This window comes from Vicugna pacos, chromosome 9 (assembly GCF_048564905.1).
Source record: "Vicugna pacos chromosome 9, VicPac4, whole genome shotgun sequence".
NCBI classification, from domain to species: domain Eukaryota; kingdom Metazoa; phylum Chordata; class Mammalia; order Artiodactyla; family Camelidae; genus Vicugna; species Vicugna pacos.
In genome coordinates, this window is record NC_132995.1 from 57,925,545 (window position 1) to 57,947,070 (window position 21,526).

A 21,526-nucleotide genomic window follows, 5' to 3' on the forward strand; every position below is an offset into this window, starting at 1 on the left:
ATTTTTTGTGTGCATTTTCTAGGATAAACTTGAAACTTTTGGGGGTGGTTTGAAAGAAATACAAAGCCTAGGTAGTTACTTCATTTCACATCAGATGTCATTTTATGACACCTGTGTCAACTAAATTTGTTCATGTTTTATACCTCTGCTTAACTCAAATACTTTGTTCCACAAAACAACACTACCTTTGCCCCCCAACCCCCCTAAATTCTCTGCCACTGTCCAGGTCTTCAACTTTTTACCTATTTATTCTTTCCTCTATCAGCTGAACCTTTATCAAGCCTCATCTCCCCCCTGATGGGCTGGATTGGGAAGATCATAAATTCTTTCACTGTGAGAAATGCATTTGCTTTGCTATGACTCTTCTTTGATATTGGCAAATCAATCACTATAGAATCCTACAGCTCAACGGCATCTGAATGCACTTTCTGGCCTTGAAGACATTTTGGAACCTACTTACCAATTAATAAATAGCTTCTGTACATGGCAGGATGGAGAAGCAAATACAAGTAGCCTAACTGTCCAACTTTCCCCTTAGGCTTTACTCTGAGTTGTTTTTGGGTATTTATTCATTTCTCTGAAATAGCATTCCTCTGACAAATAAGGGCAACTTATGTTTTAGTCAACATGTGAGAGCCAGCTTCTGAACACCTAGCAAACACGGAAATCTAGACGTTGATCTAACTCCAAACGACTTTCATTCTTAATATGCTGGTCTCGCAAATGCCTAGAATAAAATTGACAGCATTTCTGAATCTTTTACATGTTGTTTCCACTAGATGAACTATTTTAGGTGATTTGAACGTTACAACATTGATGGTTACACCAAAATTCCTCCAAAGAAAATCATACGGTAGATTGCCTCCCTATGGGGTCAGGGAGATGTCTTGGTTAAAAAAAAAATCACCTAATTTATTTATTCTACCACTCAGTAGGATAAATGGTATTTTGGTAATGTCTATAAATACGTGAGCAAGATCACTACTTGATAATCCATATTTGTTTGCTTACTTCTATTTTTAAGGCAGACACTTTAGACCTTGTTAAAAGGGACCATTTCTCTGTTGAACATATTCTAATCCTAACTCTCCCTTTTGCACAAAATAGTGAGATTAGGTAATACAGATGTTAGTGTGGAATGAAGGTTTTTCTAGCCACCTGTAAGTAGCTTTCCCAGAGCTAAGTAATCCACAGACCCTCTTCTCAAATTGATCTTGGGGAAGAGTATCCCATTGGAGCACATTCCTTGATAGGCCAGATAAGCCAGCCTTGACTGTCTTGCGTCTACGTATTCGATTCATTCAAAAATTTAACAAGTGCCTACCATGTCCCAAATACCGTGCCAGTTCTTAGAGTTACTAAAATGAATAAGATACAGTCCTTGTTTGCTTTTTTGAGTTTAATGTAGCAACTAAGCTCACATGAAAGAGTGGTGAGGGATTCACGCATTCCTTCAAAAATCTCCAAGTGCCTATTGACACACTGGGTTCAGTCCTATAGGCTGGCCTGTTGTAGGAAAAGAGAAAGACATGGAGCCAGTTTTCATAGAGCTGATGGCTTATTAGGGAAGACATCACCATTGATTAAATTACACAATAAGCACTCTAATTATGGAAAAGCAGAGGATGCTTAAGAGCATATAATAAAAGGTAGAGATAATAATTGATTTTGATAAGAAAACTACTGGAAATTAAGATACAGCAACCAGTAAAACTCAGAAACCAAGTCTTAGTAGATTTAAATTCTTCTGCAAGCAGTTCATTCTTTCAAGCAATAAGTGGGAGGCTTTAAGCTTAGCCAACTGGGTCTATAAACCCAATAATAAAAGCAGATTAGAGGCTGTTATCTGTGGTCTGTCTGGGTCCAGCTTCTCTAGATGATGACTAGGTTTTCCCATAAAACTTCACAATTTTGCACTGATGACTCCCGCAGGTCCTGTCTACTTAGGAAACTTTAATGACACACACTTAAGACATCTGTGAGAAGCTGAATAATGTCTCCTAAAGATGTCCACATTCTATTCACCAGAACCTATGAATGTGACCTTTTATGGCAAAGGGACTCTGCAGATGTGACTAAGGATATAGAAATGGGGAGAGTAGCCTGAATTACCTGGGTGGGCCTGATGTAATCACAAAGGCCCTTACAGGAGGGAGGCAGGAGAGGAGGGTGAGAAGGTGGCTATGTTAGACAACAGAAGCAGAGATCAGAGTGATGGAGTCAGGACCAAGGAATGCAGCAGCCTCTAGAAGCTGCAAGAGACAAAGGATTGGATGTTTTTCCCCCAAGAATTCAGGGGAAAACCGCCCCACTGACATCTTCATTTTAATCCCTTAAGATTCATTTTGTAGACTGAACTCCAGAACTGCAATAGAATAAATGGGTGCTGTCTAAAGCCACTAAGTGTGTGGCAACTTGTTACAGCAGCAACAGGTAACTAATACAACACTCTATTACTTATGTAAACTAAAAAGAGTCTTGGGAGTCTTTCTGGAAAAGTTAGTTTGATTGGCACTTTCTAACCACTGGTCTATTTTGCTGCCATTCTGTTGGTAAAAGCAAAATATTCATCCTCCTCCTCCCCTTCCTTGGTTACAGTATCCATTCAGAGAAAACTATAATGGAAAACTTGATGACAATAACTAGTATGGGCAGAACTGCTGCCCTCTACCAATTTTCTTCCCTATTAACTTCAGAATTACGTTTCCCAATCTAACTATGCTGCATTAGAGGCAAGTATATTATAGGCACAACAATTGATTTCAGTTCACCGTTTTTCTATTTTGTATTTTCAGGGAAATTGGTGGGGGGAGATGTGAGACTTTAAAATATTTGCTGATCATAATCTGTTCCCTTGAAAAAGACCGATATAGTGAAGTGCTGTCCTTGACGCTCTCACACTTCAGGACCCATTGAAAGAATTAGAGTGGCTGAGGGCAGTTGTCTGACAGATCACGCTCCAGCTGCAGGCGATGTAAAATATGTTCTAGTCCCTCTTGTACATTCACACACCTATAAGTTGATCCTCCTACACAATTAAATGGATGCATGCCACCTGCAGTAGCAAATAGGAAAACAAACATCCTATATATGGTGAAATGTGTCTACAATAAAGTGGCTCTAGGAAGCAAATGAATGTATTGTATTATCACCAGCAAGCACATCGCAGCTTTGACAATTTTAAAACCCTAACCTGACATGAGGAATATTTACCAACTTTAATTTATTATTTTTTTTTAATGGAGGTACTGGGGATTGAACCCAGGACCTCGTGCATGCTAAGCATGTGCTCTACCCCTGAGCTATTCCCCCTGCCCCCACTCTGAATATTTACCAACTTTCAAGTGCTTCCCAGTGCTGAATGGTTTACCTCTCTGGATCCACTCCTCACCCTGTGCTTGCCCCGGAGGCTGACTTGTGCAGACTGTATCCACGGGCTTCCTTCTGCATACTGCCTTCTCTTCCATGGTTTCTGGAAGCTCTGCCCACACATTGGTAAATCATTCATTTACTAAGCTCTCCTCCAGGTTGAGTGTGCATTTTGCCCATCTTACACAATCCTTTCATTCAATTTCTTCCAAGTTACATTTTGAAGCAAAGCAATTCCTTCAGAATCTATTCTATTCAAAATCAATTATTCTGCAAGGTCTGGACTGGTTATTTTAATAACAATTTGGCAACATCTGCTGCTGACATTTTTCAATAAATGAGCAATCTCTTCTAAGCTTTATATTACAGAGCTCTAGGGTCTCAGCTGAGAAGTTGTCTAAATGTTTCCACAGATGCAAAGCTCTTTTCAAGGAGAAATTTAGACCTATAGGGAAGACGGATTACTCTTCATCTGGGTGGAAATAACAGTGAGACTTATATTTCTGCAACAGAGTATCTTGACTGTCAAGCATGGCACAGAAAGCATATGAATCTCTTTAACTAGCAAATATTTCCATCACTCACTAAAGAATTTAATCACGCAACGAGTTGATCTAGCAAAAATTTGCTAACATTTTGTTCAACATTGAACATCCACCCACCTCAATAAATAAAACTCCTACATTTTACCCCATTCTATAAATATAAAATGGTATCTCTATATTTCCCTATATATATTAATATATAATTAAACAAAGGTGTTTAATTTCATTGTTTTGCTACAATTACAAAGGACACCTCTGTACATATCAACTTGCACACACCTGCACTGGAGAAGTACTAAGGCAAAGACAAAAGGTATATTATGTTTCACTTTTTCCAAATGCATGTTTTGATTTGCTTATGAATTGTGAAATCACTTTTGTCTTCACCAATATTCTTTTCATTTTACAGTAAAATATAATAGCATAGAAAATACAATGCAACATACATAGTAAGGGTATTGTTTTATGAAACTTTGTTGTGGAGATATACACAGATGGATATGTATGCAGGTGTGTATACTGTGTGTGCCACAATGTGAAACATTTTTCTTACAACAGGCTATGGTCAAAATATCTGAAAATTCTTCCACAATATACACATAGAAGCAGAATTTCTGTGTCATAGAACATTTACATTTTCAACCTGACTTGCTATTGACAATCTAGTTGATGAATACATTTATGCTTCTGCCAGGATTAAGTGAATTCCTTTTACTTCATACCTTCAAAATATGGTATTAGGACTCTTTTTTCCTTCAATCTAATGGATTTTAAATAACTTAATGCTGTTTCAGTTTGTATTTTTCTGATTCATTAGCGGGGTGGAGCATCTTTTCGCCTCTGAATTGCCTAACAGTATTTTTCGTAAACTTTCCTATTATTTTTCTTTCTGATCTGCACTAATTCTTTCTATATTCTGAATACTGATTGTTATCTTTTACAGAAGTTGCAAATATTTTTTCCTAACCTATCACTTTTCTTTTAACCTTGTGGTACGTCTGGTCATATAGAGAGAAGTCTTCAGTTTAGATGCAGCGAAATCTCTCTCTCTCTTTTTGAATGATCTGTAATTTTTACTTCTTGCCTGAAAAATCCATCTACCCCCCAAGGTCGCAAGAACACTCTCTTATATCACTTTATAACAGTGTTAAAGTTTTGCTTTTTTTTTCATTTAGGTCTTCCATTCAACTGGAATTTATCTTTTTTATGGTGAGGTCCTAGGTTTATCCTCTTTGATATGGAAACCCAGTAGTTCCCACATCGATAACTGAATAGTTCGCTCTTTTCCCACTGATTTGCATGCCATCTTCAAAAAAATGCCAAGTTGTTACAGAAGCTCAGCCTTGTGCTGGGATCTCTATTATGTTCTGTTGATCTGCCTGTTTACTGCTGCACCGACACCGCAGCTTTATAACTTTCATAACTTTTATAACTGGGAAGTTGAGTCTTTTGTGTGTGCTCTTGTTTTGGGGGATTGTTGAGTATTTTTGGAACTTCACTTTTCTATATGAGTCCAAGAATTATTTTGCCAAGCTCTTTCTAAAAAAAAAATCTTGTTAAGATTTTAATCAATATTGCCCCTGTCAACATCTCTGTTGAAACGGCCTCAGCAAAACCAGATGCCTCTCTCCCTGTAGACTCCGGCAGAAAGACAAAAACAAAAACAAAAAACGATGCATCATAAATGTGGCCTCCTCACTCCCACCTTCCAAATTCCATCTGAATCTCACTGATGGAAACTTCATTGTACCTAGAAGCCTAGCTGCAAAGGGTGTTTGGGAAATGTACATCTTAGTTTCAAAGCCCCTGCAGTGTAAGATAGGATAGAACCATGGATTTTAAACTATAGTAGGTCATGAATTTGATTTAGTGGGTCACAAAATGGCATTTTAAAAAACGAAATGGAACAGAATATAAACTATCACTGTACCTAGCAAAAATAAACATTGTTTCATTAAAGCTTTATATATATATATATTTTCAAACAAATACATCGTATAAATTTGTAAGGTGGGAAAAAAGAGACAGAGACAGATATCAAGACAGAAAGAGATGGGAGAGGGAAGAGAGAGAATATGTATAAAACACTGCTTATTGTGGTCATGATCAAGAAAGTCTGAAGGCCCAGGCAACAGGAAGGTGAAGAGATCCTGTGTGCTAATTCACCTTATGTACTACAATATCTTGCTAAGGAAGTTTCCTTTTATTCCTTATCTGTGAATAGCTTTAAATAGGTGTTGAATTTTGTCCAATTATCTTCATGTACTCATTAAGATAATCATAAGATCTTTCTCCTGTTAATGTCCTACACTGATGAATGTTCCAACAATGCATTATCTTTGAATTTTTCTGTTTCTAAAAAATTTTACTTTTTTTTATTGAGTTATAGTCATTTTACAATGTTGTGTCAATTTCCAGTGTACAGCACAATTTCTCAGTTATACATGAACATACATATTAAAAATATTTTGTTATCTTTCATACCCACTGATGCCCTGACTTGGCTGCACGTATCACCCATAATTTCTAGCAGATTCTGTATTTGCTCAATTTGTCAAAGATGCTGCTATACATCCTAACACATTCTCTAAGAAAAAAAGAAAAGGCCTATGTTTTACAATTCTTTATTAAATTCACAAGAAGCCAAAATACCTGCATTTTATTTAGTTTAAAAAATCCTTCATAGAATTCCAATTTAAGAACTGATGATCTAATAAGAATTTGTAATGGAGGAGTAAGTCCTATTAGAAAGCTGCATTTTTATTCTAATTCAATAGAGAGAATTATTTCAATATGCTTTTGTCAGGAATTTAAATCTATCAAAAGTACCCTCATTAATTTGACCTCCATGAAAATACCTGTCCAGAGTACATTTATTTAAGCAGTCTCCCATGAACTTTCATTTGCTTCTTACTTATTTGTTGTATTTTATTTGTTCATTTTTAAATACTAAGGAATGTCTACATTGCTTGAAATCAGCCAAACGACAAATATTGTATTTTCCACGGGCACTGGCTTTAACTCACCAAATCGAGAAACAACAACACGGTGTCTTTCCACATATCCATGTGGTGTCAAGGTTCTGGACAAGCTGTTGATAAGAACTTTGACCCTGGAAGCCCTGGGATTTCTTATGTGTCTTACATTTCTCTTGCTGCTTTTTAGGAGAAAAGAAATGCAATTTTGAACACAAGATATTTGAAAGGAAAAAAAAATGTAATCTTAAAAATTAAAAAAAAAAAGATATTTGAAAGGATACCTTTTACAAATCACCTGCACAAACAAAATACGTTACCTATAAATTAAGAGTTTTCCAATTATTTAATCAACACAGATAGACTCATGTGCACATTCTCCACAATCAACATTCTTCAACAGTTAATAGCAAAAGGGAAAAAAATGTTTTTTTATAAAGGGCAAAGGGATGAAACTTTGCAAAAGATCATTTAGAAAGAAACAAAATATAGTGACACATCTGCACAAGCAGCTGATAGTCGGCCCAGCCTTAGCAACATGTATTCAAACTGTGTATCCTCCCCGGCCTTCTCCCACGCTAGAGCTGGGAAAAGAGGGTACTCAGGGGCCCCTAATGGAATCCCCATTTACCTGGCCAGAGGCAGAGGGGACCCCAGAAAGGTGGATCCCAACTGGTCTTCAAACAGAACAAAGCCACAGCACTGGCTGTCTCTGGGTGTTGGGCCTATGAGTAAGACATTTTTTAACTTCCAGTTTCCACATTTTCTTGTTATTCCTTTTTAACTTTTAAAATGTTTTATTTATTTGTTTATTTATTTATTTATTATTTAGTGGAGGAGTAATTAGTTTTTTTTTTAAACGAAGGTACTAGGGATTGAAGGACCTCCTGCATGCTCAGTACACACTCTACCACTGACATATACCCTCCCCCCCAGTTTCCACATTTTTAAGAATGAGATGAATGTATTACCCTTACAATGCAAAGAGAGCTCCAACCAACCTAGAATCACTTATATGTTAGTTTGTTGTTTTGTGTTTAACTCCACGACCACTGAAGAAGAGCTTCTAGGCGTCCTTATAAGTTCTTCCTTTCTTTGTCTCTTGATGGTGGGCGGGGTCTCCATCTTCCAGAGAAAGACAGCAAAATCCCATAGTTTGGGAGTTTGGGTCAGATCTGCCTGCGATTTGCAAAAATGATACTGGGAGCAGTTCCACAATTTCCCTGATGGCTAGAAACAGTAACACTTATCAGGTCTCCTGTGTCTAGGCCTGTGTTCTGGGCACACCAGAGAGAAAGAAACAGTAGTAAAGATGTCTCCTTTTTCTACAGAGCCCAATACATAATCAAAGGCATGAAGGACAGAAAAATACTTCAACAAATGAAAAGATACAAGTTGACATAGTGCAAACCAAGAGGTCAAAGGAAGAGGACAGGGGAGCGCTGGAGCCAGTTCGGGGTGACGCCTCCAAGGTTTCCAGAAGCAGAAATGGTGGCGACTTCTCTTTACCTCTAATGAAATTTTTCTCCAAGAGATTTAGTGGAAACGGAAATTCTGAAAACACAGACATTTTCCCAGTTGGGAAAGTGACCGAGAGCAAGGCTGTCCACACTGGCGGACGCCACGTTAGCGCTCCTATGTGAGATGACGCTTGAGCTTTATGGGAAGTACCTTCAGCACATGCTTTTGGGAAACTGAGTATGACTTTTACTTGCTTGAAAGCTGGCCGTACTTAATGAAAGCCAGCACTGCCTGTGAATTACTGTGCCTTCCAGTCTAACGAAACAGGCTGGGGCTGATCGAGGCCCAGAAGAGCTCAAGTCCTTACACGCTGCCCAAGGCCCTCATTGCACAACACTGAGAACAAACAGAAAATTGTGAAACGTAAATTTCTTTTCTTCCTTATTAAAACCAGCTCTTCTCCTCCCCCCTTTTAACATACAAGTGCTCAACATGTCACTTGTTGACTGGCCTCCCCCTTTATAAAACGTTGTCATTTACTGGGCCTGGTTGGGAAGTTACTGCTGGTACCAGAATCTGAGATGGAAGTTCTTTTAGAGGCTCACACAAGCGGGAACTGAAGAAATGACATGATTTGAGTACCAAAGGGAGCTACCAGGAAGATGCAGCCACACCTGGCACTCTGAGAAAGTTACTTCGGTACTGTTGGTTTTTCCTAGTGGGTCATCTGTGGGACTAAAGGCACCAGAGCTCAAGCCAATCACTGGCCAGGAACCAAAGCGAGGGCCCAAATTTCCTCAGTTGGAGGGCCTCAGGGCACACAGTGACCTCTCAGAGCTTCTAATCTGGCCCCCAAATAAAATGCTAACACCAACTTGCCTCAACAGATGCCTAGTGAGGAGCACCTGACAGGCAGGTGTCAAGTGTGATGTACAGATTACATCTTAATGGTGAGAAGAAATACTACACAGTTGCCTTTAGGTCACCACGAAGTTGAAAAGCAATGTAATCAAACTTCTAGAAACAAATTAGCTTACCACTCTGGCATGCGGATTTGAGCAATCTGACCAGAGGTCAAAATTTGGAGTTAAACCCGAATTTTGGGCGAATTAGCAACTGTTCACTCAATGCAGTGATGTCCTCACACACAAAATTTCTTCTCCAATTTCCTTTGTGCCTAAAAAAAGAAACATCGGTCCATGCTGAGTACCTTCTACGTGTGTTCAAGCCTGTCTTTCGAAGCCCTCTTCAGTTTCCTGGGAAAGCCTGCCCCCGTGAGAGGCACAGAAAGGGTCCTCTCCTTCCCCAGGGGACGTGGGGGCTCCTCACTTGATCATCTGAGTCTCTTCATCCGCGTCGTAAAATTCTTCCTCTTCTTCACTCTCACTCCCTGGAGGGCTCTCCTTGTCCGCAGACTAAAACAGGAAGGGAGAAAAGGGCAGTGAGATGACGTCATGACATTTCTAAAATTAAATTACTGTCGAGCATTCAACTGACGAATGTGCTTTTATGACATCTACCCCCCTAAGAACTTGCCCCGCAAGTGTTCTAAGGAAGCTAATGAATCATCTTTATTTCTTGGAAAATCACCTGCTATTAGACCCCAACTTTGTTTTCCAGCAGTTTTGCTCAGTTCTGTTTAATCTAACCAGACATTCTTCTTCTTTTTTTTTTTCCTCAAAAACTAACATCATCCAAATCGGAGTGATTAAGAAACATTCCATACCTGAGGGGGATCCAAGGTCTGTAAAGATAGCGCTTCCTCCCCTAGCCTCCGATAGGAATACACCTGAAGGTCAGAAAACGTCTCTAGCAATGGGCTGTTGAGGGTTTCTGGCAGTAATAAACTCAGGAGGCCTGAGGTCAGCCCCGTGGCTCCGAAGACAATGAAGGGTAAAGACCACTGCACATACTTCTGTAGGGGCAGGGAGTGGAACGAAAACAAACAAAGACTCCGTTAGCTTCCTGGCAGATCACATCACACGTTTTATGACCGAGGACCTGTCCTGGTTACCGTCCAGGTAACCTTCCCACAAGAATACACTGTAAAGTCCTTCTTCTTCCCCTACAGAGAGTCACCAGGCAACCAGAGTCCTCAGGCACAGAGATGGGAGTGAGTAAACCAAAAAGACAGCACAGGCCTGCGGATCAGAAGCTGCAGGCTATTTTACGCATTTATGCTCGGGGCGGGGACTGGGGGGAGGCCTTGACTGTCTCCGAGCAGGGTGGATGCAGCGCAGCGGCCGGATTCACTCAGCACCGGATTCACTCAGCACCGGAGCTGAGAAGCACAGGGTGAGAGGTTATAAACACCCTGAAAAGGAAGAGAAAAGCCTAGAGAAACCCACACACGTGTTTGGAAACCTGATCTGAACATCAGGGCTGGTCCAAAAGATAGTCTCAGGAAAATGTAAACAGTTTGTTTACATACAAACGGGTTCAAAGGTCACACCCCAGTCCCTGCAGGAGGTGGCTCTGGGGATTTCTGAGCTGATTACCATTCCTGAATTCCTGCATGGGAGCCACCCAACTTTATCGTCTCCTGGTTTGGGCTTCCAAATTCTGTGGATCAGGCCTCTACAAGTCAGGGTGTCCCCTCTGATCATCTTTTCCTGATTTTTCAAAAGTGAAGACATGATGGAGAAGGAGAGGGAGGAAGGGGAGGGGGAGCGAGAGGGGGCGGGGCGGGGTGGGGGAGGAAGCCTGACCTCTGGCCCCCTGCATGCAAACACATGCCTAGAACTGTGGTTGTAGGTGATTGTTGAACCAAGGGGAACTTGGCCCTCTCACCTCTTCCCAACTTAGTGGGAATCAGTGGAGACACAGAGCTGGGTGTTCTAAGGCTCTGAGAGAGCCGTCCAAAGGCGGGTGTCTTTAATGATAAACACCTCTTGGTGGACACATTTTGCAGAATGGAACTAATATGACTCCTTCAGAAGAGGGGGCTCATGATCTCAAACTGATCATGAAACATGAAGAGATACTGAGAAAAAGGAAGTGTGTCACACTTCCTCAGGAAAAGGAAGGGCTACAATGGCATTTCAGAGGCGTCTTGTACTAGGATGTGGTGAATAAAGATGCCTGAGTGATGAGCAGTTACCTATGGAACAGGCTTACAAGCCCCACTCTCCCATCAAGGAGCCTTGGCCGGGAAAGTCAGGCAGGAGACCAGGCAGAGATGCGCACAGGGGCTCCGAGGAATCTTTCTTGGAACCTGGATGGATTTTATGGCTGTCATGTACTCTTATTCCCCTTTCATATATTTCTCTTCTAATTCTCTTTCCCAATTGGTGTGCCCTGTTCTCCTCTTTAATACAGGGGTAACAACAACGCCTGCCTCATATGGCTGCTGTGAAGACTGCACGAGATGATATACACAGAGGGCTCAGCAATGAGCCCAGCACACAGCAGAAACGTAGGAACTGTTCACTGACCGACTAACTGATCCATGGGGACCAGAAGGGACAAGCTGGCATCAGCTGTCTCTCCAGCGAATAGAGACCATCCATGGCAAGGGTCCATCTGCCCTGACCCATCTTTTATCTAAAAGGCACAAGGTTCACATATGTGTCAGGCTGATCTTCCACGGCAGCTGTTTGTTACCTCTTTCTACTCAAAAGCACAAAGCAGAGACTCAGGAAAAACAAAAGTAGGAGGTACAAACCAACCAGTGAGGGGACGAAGGGAGCAATAATTCCACCAACTCGGGAGAACATGGAACAAGTTCCAAGCCCAACGTTCCTGAAAGGCATAAGAGAAAGTAAAATCAGAAAGTTCTAGAGGGAAAACTGAAAGACTCTGGGGCATGGTGCACCCTAACAACGTGTCCCAAAGGGGGAGCACAGGACGCGAGAGTGCTGCCTGCTAGGACTTTCGGTGATGCTGCAAATGTGCCCTGTCCAACGTGGAAGCCCCAGACACATCCTGCTACCGAGCCCTCAGTGTGATGGAGACGGAGAAACAGAATTTTCCATTCACTTCATTTTAATTCATTTAAACAGCCACATGTGGCTAGTAACTACCATACTGGACAGGGCTGGGACAGAGGCTGGTGCAGAAATGAGCATGTGAGTATTTCTTGTTAAATGTTCTGAAGGGTTTTTGTGTCTTAGGTTTCCCATCAGTTAAAACAGCTATAGAAGAGCCAGGACTTCGTGATCTGAGAAGTCTGCCCATTTCTTCAAACTCAACTAATTAACTATTAAAGGGTCAGGCATATACCTAAGAATTGACTGAGCACAGATTCTCAGGAAACCAAGAACATTACCCCCTTGGGGAGCGTGGGTATCAGCGAGGGGGGAGGAAGGGAGGATGATGACGTTACAGACAGGGTGACGGTACGTCAGCCCGTTACCCCAGCCTAATTGTTCATAATGCCCACATTCACTCTCAAAAGTAACCCAGTTTGCACCAAATGGTCATCTTAGTTTTATAGCCAACAGCCAGAGAAAAGTAGGTGGTGGGAACAATCAGGCAATGACCGGGTGACTGCATAACCTCATCTCTTACCAGGAAAAAGGCAGACAGAACCCCTGGGCTCCTGGCACGGATAAGGGAAACGGAAGGTTCTGATTGGGATGATTCTTACAAGAGTCTGGGGAAGAGCTGTCTGGGGGGTACAGCCCAGCCCACACAGGCAGTTCTGCAAAGTCTAAGTTGGACTCCTACCCTTCAAGTTTAGGTGTTTTTTTTTTGTTTCGTTTACAAGCTTATTTTATGAGGGGGAACTTAGAAATGGTTGGTTTTGATATAAGCATGGCCAACTGACTAGAAACCACCTTTCACAACTAATTTGTAAATCTCATATTCACTTATTACCGTACGGAATTATCTTTTTAAAAATACATATACTTTGTGCTAAAATATAGGCTCTGTGATAACAGGGACTTTGTCCCCTGGTCCATCATGTGCCTGACACAGGAGGGGTGGCCAAATAAAGTGAATCCGCTGAAATAAAAACGGCATCTGAGCACTACCAGGTGATGGGACGTGCGTAGGGTAGAGACCTTCTTTTGTGATTTACATCAGGGAATTCAGCCCAAGATAAAGCTACGTCCTCCTTATCCCGGCGGGTGAGTAGCAGTGTCCACAGTGTCTGGGGTCACAACTGCTTGCTGAGTGGCTGCTGGGCCCCCGTCACTGTTCTCCAGGTGAGGGGAGAACCACGCCTCCGGTGATGCAAAACCCTCCAGCAGGGCGCAGGCCCAGGGAAGGAGAGGGGGCTGAGTGCAGGGCGTACCTGATGACTGTGGGGTACAGCTCCGATGTGTAGATGTACACGATGTTGAAGGCCGCACTGATTGTCAGCTTCCCCAGCAGGGACAAGGAATGGCTGTTCACCACCGCAAACACCCCTGTGTCTGAGGAGGACAAGAGTGACGCCTGTGAGGTTCTTAGGGGAGGAAAACTCCACCAGGTGACAGATTTAATTCTGAAGGAGCGAGAGGTGCTCCTGTTGATCTCAACCAGCGAAGAGGTACTATAACAGAACACACATCCAGAAGGTGCAGTCATGACACACAGCACACACGCAAATACTTCTCGGCATTTAGGCCACTCCCGGGAAATCTCACACCTTGACTGTCACAACGCGTGATGAAACCGGCATTCACCCCGGAGCAACAGAGCTCCCCGAAAACTTCCGTACTGGAGTCAAGTTTCCAGAAAAGTCTATTTAAGGGTGTTACTCGCCTCTCCTTTCTTCCCAAACTTGTTCAACAATCAATGATGTAAAATGATGTAAAATCATTCAGCACGACAAACCTGCGCACGTGAGAGAAGAAAGTCCAGAAAAACTCCTATCTAGTTTGCATTCTGTTTGAGGTTCTGTTGCAAAGATAAGGAATAATCCCATTAAACTACCATAGAAGATATAAAACTGAATGTTCTTTCACAGCGGAAAAAAATGTGATAATGAATATGTGTATGTTCATGTATAACTGAAAAATTGTGCTCTACATTGGAATCTGACACAACACTGTAAAATGACTATAACTCAACAAAAAAAAGTTAAAAAAAGAAAAAAAACTTTAAAAAAAACAAAAACTGAATGTTCTTTAACAAACAAGACTCTAAGCATGGAGCTACTTTTAATCCTTCCTCCTTTCCAACTTCGTACTTGGATTATTAATCCATAATGATATTTGAGTTTCTTAATGGAATGTTTTTACATACAATGCAAAGATACCATTTATGTCTTTTCATTTCCTTATCAAAAATGTTATCAATTGTCCAATGGTTCATTCCTTTATTAACACTATCTTCTCTGGGATCTCACAATTTAATTATTCCCTTGCAAACAGATTTAACATCTCCCCTTCAACGACCCACTAGCTTCTACCTTCAAGAACAGTTTTCTCCTTTGGAAGAAAAAACAAAAATGCTCACTAACTCTGTGATACTTTCTCCCCTTCACTATCAAACGTCTCCAGCGAGGGACCAACCTTCCATTTCTTCAGATGCATCTGCCCAGTAACTCAGTACAATGTGGCTTCAGTACCACCCTCTCTGAAACTTCTATTCTTGAATGTTGACAGCAATGTCCTAATCACCAAGGTAACTGCCTCTCATTCTCCTTGACATTTCGGCCCTAATAGAACACGCCTGCCCCTTGCCTGGGACTGCATGCTTGGCTCATCTAAACCACTCTTCCCTTAAATAACTCAAGTGCAATCAATATCCTCTCCTTCCTTTGACCTCCACTGCCTTGATTTCCCAATCCCTGCAAGCGGCGTGCTTCAGACACTCTCTGGTAGCTGCTTTTTTTTTTCCATCTGGCCTGCCCAAAATGTGTTTTGAGTTGTCTCAGGCTAAGGCCTTGTTTGTGTCTGTTTCCCTCACAGCACCTCCCACAGTATGATGCACAGGGGTGTTCACTAGACATTTAGTGAGTGAATAAGGGTAAGGACTACAACAGGAATTAATTTGGGTGAAAAAGAATCTGTGTTCATGCTCTCTCAACATTTGAGGAGGGAGGCACATAAGACCCTCCTTTCCAAAGTGCAAGCTTCACATTTCCAGCTTGACTATGAAATAAATCCTCATCTACTTTAAAGATGGCGTCCTGCATGCAGTGGCCCAGGCTCTGCCAAACTCCACCATCTGCGGCCGCCTTCTCTTCTGCCAGGCTATATGGAAGGATGTGTCGGCAGTTTTAGGTACTGAATATATTATTTTAAGCCATGAGGTGCTTGTGGAAAAAGAACCATGCCTTTCAGCATTCACCCCAAGATATACGTCTGCACTTCTGATATCTAACAATTTTAGTTAAACCAATAATGAGGGCAAATTAAATGCATCAATTATTTTCCAGAAACCTGAGTGAGTCAGGAAGAGGTCTTGGGTGGCACCGAACCAAACAGAAATGTGCACATTTGCCTGACTACCAATGATCTTTGGGACTGTTTTCAACCCATATAGGATGGCATCTTTCAGAACTGTATTGCAGACACTCTGCGACATCTTTAAAACTTGTCAGGGGATTGCCATCCTGAAAATTAAATTCAAATAACATGTCACAGAAGGCTTATCATCTAAACGCCCACAAGACCCAAGTCTGGAAGAAGTCTCCCAGCTCAGGACACTTCTGGCTGCGGCCCATCTGGGGAGCCTGGCTCCAGATGCATACCCACAGGGTGCCCCCTCCAGCCTGACACCTCATCTGATGCTTGCAACTTGTCTCCTATGTTCCGGCCAGCAGAGTCTGCAGTGGCCACTTGAACCTGGGGGAACTAACTTACTCCCAAGGTAGCCCATGTCAATTTCAGACAGCTCTGTTAGCAAATTATTTCTTAGCCGTCTGTGGAGCTGCTGGGTTGTTCAGGAAGGCACTGCAGCCACTGGGCTGGTTCCCTGAATTTCTGATCTTGAAAATGAAGCCAGATACCATTGGCTATTACCAACAAATGTTCAAAGTGACTGTTTGGGAAAAAAGAGTGATTTAATAAGAAAAATTAAGCTCAATTATCTTGGGGGGAAGAAAAGATTATTTTCAGAACATTTATATCCTTCCAAGTACTGAATTCAAGACGTCATACGTTTATTCCAATGATGCAGCTACTAAAGACATCATTTTTAGAATTAGTTATCTGAAGTTTTCTCAGAAGCCATCCCCTGCTTGGTGGTCACAATGTATTACCCTTTTTATTCATTGCTGGATTCAATTTGCTAATATTTACTTAAGGATTTTTACATCTAAATTAATGAAGAATGCTGTTATATAGTTTTCTCGAAATGTCTTTGTTTGGTCTTAGTATCAGGGTAATTGCTGGCCTCACAGACTGGGCTGGAAGAGTTATTTCCTCTTTTTTTTTATTTTTTGGAAGAATGTGTAGGATTATATTACTTCTTCCTTAACGTGTTTCATAATTTACCACGGAACTTATCTGGGCCCGGAATTCTCTTTGTGAGAACGTTTTAAACTACCAATTACATTTCTTTACTGGATATAGGGCTATTCAGGTTATCTATTTTTTGAGTACCTTTTGGTAGTTGGTCTCTTACACGGAATTTATCTATTTTGTCTAAGTTGAATTCATTGGTATAAAAACGCTGATTAACATTCCTTTACAAATACCTACAGTGTCTATAGTCATGTCCCTCTTTCAGTCCTGATACTGGTAATTTGTGTCTTCTCTCTTTTTCCTTTATTAGTTTGGCTAGAGATTTATTGATTTTATTGATCTCAACAATCAGCTTTTGGTTTCATTGATTTTCCTATTATTTTCCTGTTTTTATTTCATCGATTTTGCTCTTATGTTTATTATTTCCTTCCTTCTGCTTACTTTGCATCTAATTTGTCACTTAAAATAAACTTGTCTTTTGTTTTCTTAAGGGAAAGCTTGGATCATTGATTTTAAACCTCTTTTTCCTGATATATTTTTAGATTATATATATAAACCTCCCCTGAAGCACTGTTTTACTGCATCCCACAGAGCTGATATGTTGTACCTTAATTATTGTTTAATTTAAAATATTTTCTAATTTTCTTTGTGATTTCTTCTTTGACCCATGCGTTTTTAGAAGACTGTTTTTTAAAATCCAAATATTTAAGGATTTTTCTGATACCTTTCTCTTGCTGATTTCTAGTTTAATTCCATTCTGGTCTAAGAACTTATTTTTGCAAGATTTCAATCCTTTTAAATTTATTGAAACTTGTTTTCTGGCCCAGAACATGGTCTCTCTTGGTAAATGTTCTGGATGTACTTCAGATGAAACACCTACTCTTCTGTTTTAGGGTAGTGTGTTTCACAAATGTCAATGAGGTCATGTTGACTGTTCAAGTCTCCACAACCTTAATTCTTTTCTGTCTACTTTTTCTATCAATCATTGAGAGAACATACTGAAATATCCAACTATAATGCTGAGTTTGTCTATTTCTCCTTTCAATTCTATCCATTTTGTTTCCTGTCCTCTGAACTGTTATCAGATGTATACACAATCAGGACTATAACATCTGCTTGATGAACTGACCACTTTCTCATTATGTGTTTACAGTCTCCATAAATCTGGAAAGCAGGTGAGCATCATTTCTGCAAATAGCTTTTCTTTACTTCCTCCTCCTTAGGTTCTAATGGCACACATGCTGGGCTTAGTGTTGTCCTACGACTTTTGTTTGGTTCATTCTGGAGTTTCTTCTGTTAGGTCTTTCTCACGGATCTTCTGTAGTTAATCTCATTCACTGCATTTTATTTTTCATACAATGTATGTTTCATCTCTAGATGTTACGTATCTTTTTTCATATCTTCTGTTTCTCTGCTCATTGTGATCATGCTTTCTTCTATCTTCTTAAACAAATGGCGTATATCTGTAATAGATGTTTTAAGGTTCCTATCTCCTCACTGTGTATTATCTGTGTCACTTTTGGTTTTGTTTCTATTGACCTCTCTCCTGGCTTTTCCCACTTATTTGTACGCCTGGTAATACTGACTGGATGTCATAGCTGTGACTGTTACACGGTTAAGTTCTGAATTTTATTGTATTTCTTTGAACACGGTTGTTCTTTCTCCTGGAATGCAGTTAAGTTACTTGGAATCACTTAATCCTCTGAATTTTTTAAGCACGTTTAAGGCAAGCAGAGAACAGCCTACAGCGCTGGGCTACTTTGACGCAGAAGGTCTCTACCCAACGTTCCACTTGTGGCTGAAGAGAACACAAACCAGGCACGGCCCGAGGTCCCCAAAATTGTTCCACCTGCTCCCTTCTGGTGGCCCTCTCCCCAGCCTCAGTAGCTTCCTCAAATGCATGCACAGATCAGTAAGCAGCCAAAGACTCGCAGGCCCCTTCAGCGATCTCTGGAGTTCTTCCTCTGTATATCTTCCTCCTCTCCAGAATTTTGTGCAGCAAATCCTGCCATTTTGACCTCCCCAAGCTTTACTATCTGTCTCCTCAATTCTGTAAGAGCACCAGGATTCACCAGGCTCCAAGCCCCCTCTGTGCATTGTGGCCTGGAGACTTGAGCTCGGGCACTCCTGAGGCCCCATTTTGTTTTCCTTTCTCTCAGGGATCCCTTCTGTCCACTGCAGCCTGTTGTCCAGTGTCTGCAAATCAGTGTTTCTTACATTTTGTCTGGTTTTATAGTTGTTTTAAAACAGGAGACTAGCTGGTCTCCTTTACTATCCTAGCCTGTTAAAATGACAGTTCCTGCAGCATGCTATTGTCAACACTCATATGGCACCTTCTGTCTTTTATTGTTTTTATTTTTGTTTCTGTTTTTATGGATCATTCACTTTCCTCACTAGACTGTAAACCCTTTGAGGCCCAGAGCTAGGTCTTAATTATGAACAGTGCCCCACATATACCAGGCCCTTTAAAAGTCAAATGACTAAAGAATGGGCAGGCAAGGCTGAACACAGAAACGAGGTATGAAGGTTCTGCTAGAGCTGAGTTTGAGGACACCCCCTGTTTATCCAGTCATGTGCTGGGACTTCCTGGTATTCAAATCCTCTGGTAGAATCACAACCACCAGAAACTTCCTTGCCAACCTCCTGGCCCAGTGCACCCTGACACGCCAGGTTCTCGAACCCTGGCTAATTCCCAGCAGGCCTGCCCACTGGAGAGTTAAGAATGGGCCCAAATCAGGCAGCATTAATTCCCTAAGGCTACAGCTTCACCATATGCAATAAATACTTTGGTCCTAAAACTCTAAGAGGGCAAACCAGCATTTCCCAAAGAGTACTGACTTTAGAGTCAGAGAGACCTGGAATCTAAATCCCAGGTGTGCTGCTTACTCACTGTGCAACTCTGGACAAGTTGCTTGACCTACCTGAGCTTTAATTTCCTTAAGAAATGGGGATAATATGTAATACCATCTACATATTTGGAGAACCCAGCACATAGCCAACACTTAATAAGTGCTCGCCAGTATTGCAGCTTAATTAGGAACCTTCAAGAAAGGATAGAGACAAGGTAAAATGTTTAATGACCAATCTGTGGAAAAAATTAGCGACCACTCGGTAACACTGCTCCCAGGGGAGACCATTTACTCAGAGGCCAACCATGGTGCAAATATGTACTGAATAGGGCACTTTTGTCTAATAATTACCAACCACAGGCTGAGGAATGCCAACCAGTCTATTTTCTGGCTTCCTGGCTATCTCTTACAGCAGCATGCCTCTGTGCCTCAGATGCAGAGGACCACCATCATATGCAGATGCTGAAAAAGAGTTTACAGGTGGCGGGACACCTAAGTTGGCAGAAAGGAGAGAGTGAATGCACGTTTGGTGGGGAAAAGTGAGGGCAAATGAGCATACAAAGCAGTGAGAAAATGAGTGGTCACCAAGCTCACACAAGATGTTAATAGGATTTTTCAAACTACTAGGTCTCTCTCTTAATATATACTCATCAGATCTTTCATAACAGGTAGCTTAAAGCTCAGAACTTTGAAAAAATTGAGATTTAAAAGAAAGCTATCAAAATATATTAAACAGTAAAGATGAAAGGTTCAAAGAAAGTTTAAAGAACAAATATTTTTTATCTCAAGGAAGAGAAGATTCAGGAATAGTTAGATGACACCCTGCAAGCAGAGAAAGGATTATGCAAAAAAAAAAAAGGGGGGGGTGACCATCTGCTCTCTATCTCTAGTGATGAATAAAATGAAAGGAAATGGGCTCAGTTGTAGTGGAAGAGGATGATTCTAACATTCTAATGGCTATTAAAAATAGAAACAATTTGCTAAGGGACATGGTGGAATTCCTTTCCCTGGAAATCTTCAAAAATAGATAGGCATCCACTTTCGTGAGTATGACAGAGGAATCGTGTTCCGAGGCACATCTGTGGGCGTCTGTAAGACACTCAGCTGTGCTGTGCTTGTTACTCAGGGTCCACCAGGGGCTCAGTCGACAAGGGGCTCACGCTGCGCTCTTCAGACAGACCGGAAGTGAGCAGAGAGTGATGGCCGGTCTGGACGGGAGACCCTGGATCTGCTCTCCCTTTGGGTTTGTGTAGAAAGGGCCATGTGCGGAGTCCTAAGGTGTGGGTCACCTGCAGTACAGATGTGTGGCGGTGAGGAAAGACATGAACTGGCCCGGCCTGCAGGGGAGTGACAGCTTACAGGTGAGGTAGAGAGTAACAAGGAGAAGCCTCTCTCTGTAGGTGACAAACAGAACACCGGGGTATTATGGTAGAAAACAACAGAATTTCCAGGTTGTCTCTGAAAAACAGAATCTGCTGAACCACAAGCCCATTAAGGTCTTGTCCCAGACAAACTGAACGGGGCACATAGTTGTGCAAGCCCACGGCAGGCCAGCAGCTGAGGAGTTTCTCCTTTTCCTGGCACTAGCACAGGCAACAATTTCCTAAGAGGTAAGAAACAGGCAAACTTACTGAATTCTCTAGTTTCCAGGATTCCATGAAAATCACTATGAGGCTGTTCTAAATACTGAGTAAAATCCGAACTAGTGATTTAAGGCACAGAACTTGGGGCAGCAGCCAACAGCACGGCGGGTGTACTGGAGGGTCGCGGAACGATTCACATGGCCTCGGAGTCTTCAGTGAGACGCTAGTACAGCTACCCTCAAGGAGTGGTGATCGCTGAAGGAGCACTTGATACGTGATGTGCTCCAACGGGAAACGAATCTGTGACGACCCACCCTTACTGTTGAACATGACTGCTAAAGCTACAGTTCTCAGTGCAACAGCGAGCATGGCTCAGCTGCATGAGTGTGAAAAAGAGGTTGA

The 21,526-nt window shown here is 41.6% G+C and overlaps 1 protein-coding gene across 4 annotated transcripts in view; it reads right to left on the bottom strand.

The window, feature by feature from the left end:
- Positions 1 to 7,709: 7,709 nt before the first annotated feature.
- SLC22A15 (solute carrier family 22 member 15) overlaps positions 7,710 to 21,526 on the bottom strand; it is a 68,644-nt gene continuing 54,827 nt past the window's right edge. Inside the window, exons 9-14 of one of the 4 annotated variants that reach the window (XM_072967946.1) lie at positions 13,590 to 13,710; positions 12,019 to 12,091; positions 10,077 to 10,265; positions 9,680 to 9,765; positions 9,388 to 9,527; positions 7,710 to 8,068 (exon numbers count right to left, since the gene is read on the bottom strand). In XM_072967946.1, coding sequence (XP_072824047.1) covers positions 9,425 to 9,527; positions 9,680 to 9,765; positions 10,077 to 10,265; positions 12,019 to 12,091; positions 13,590 to 13,710 — 572 coding nt within the window. In that variant the 3' untranslated portion in view covers positions 7,710 to 8,068; positions 9,388 to 9,424. Of the gene's footprint in view, positions 9,766 to 10,076; positions 10,266 to 12,014; positions 12,092 to 13,589; positions 13,711 to 21,526 lie in introns of all 4 variants that reach the window. The other 3 variants (XM_072967945.1, XM_072967947.1, XR_012075880.1) reach the window with 3 other exon arrangements.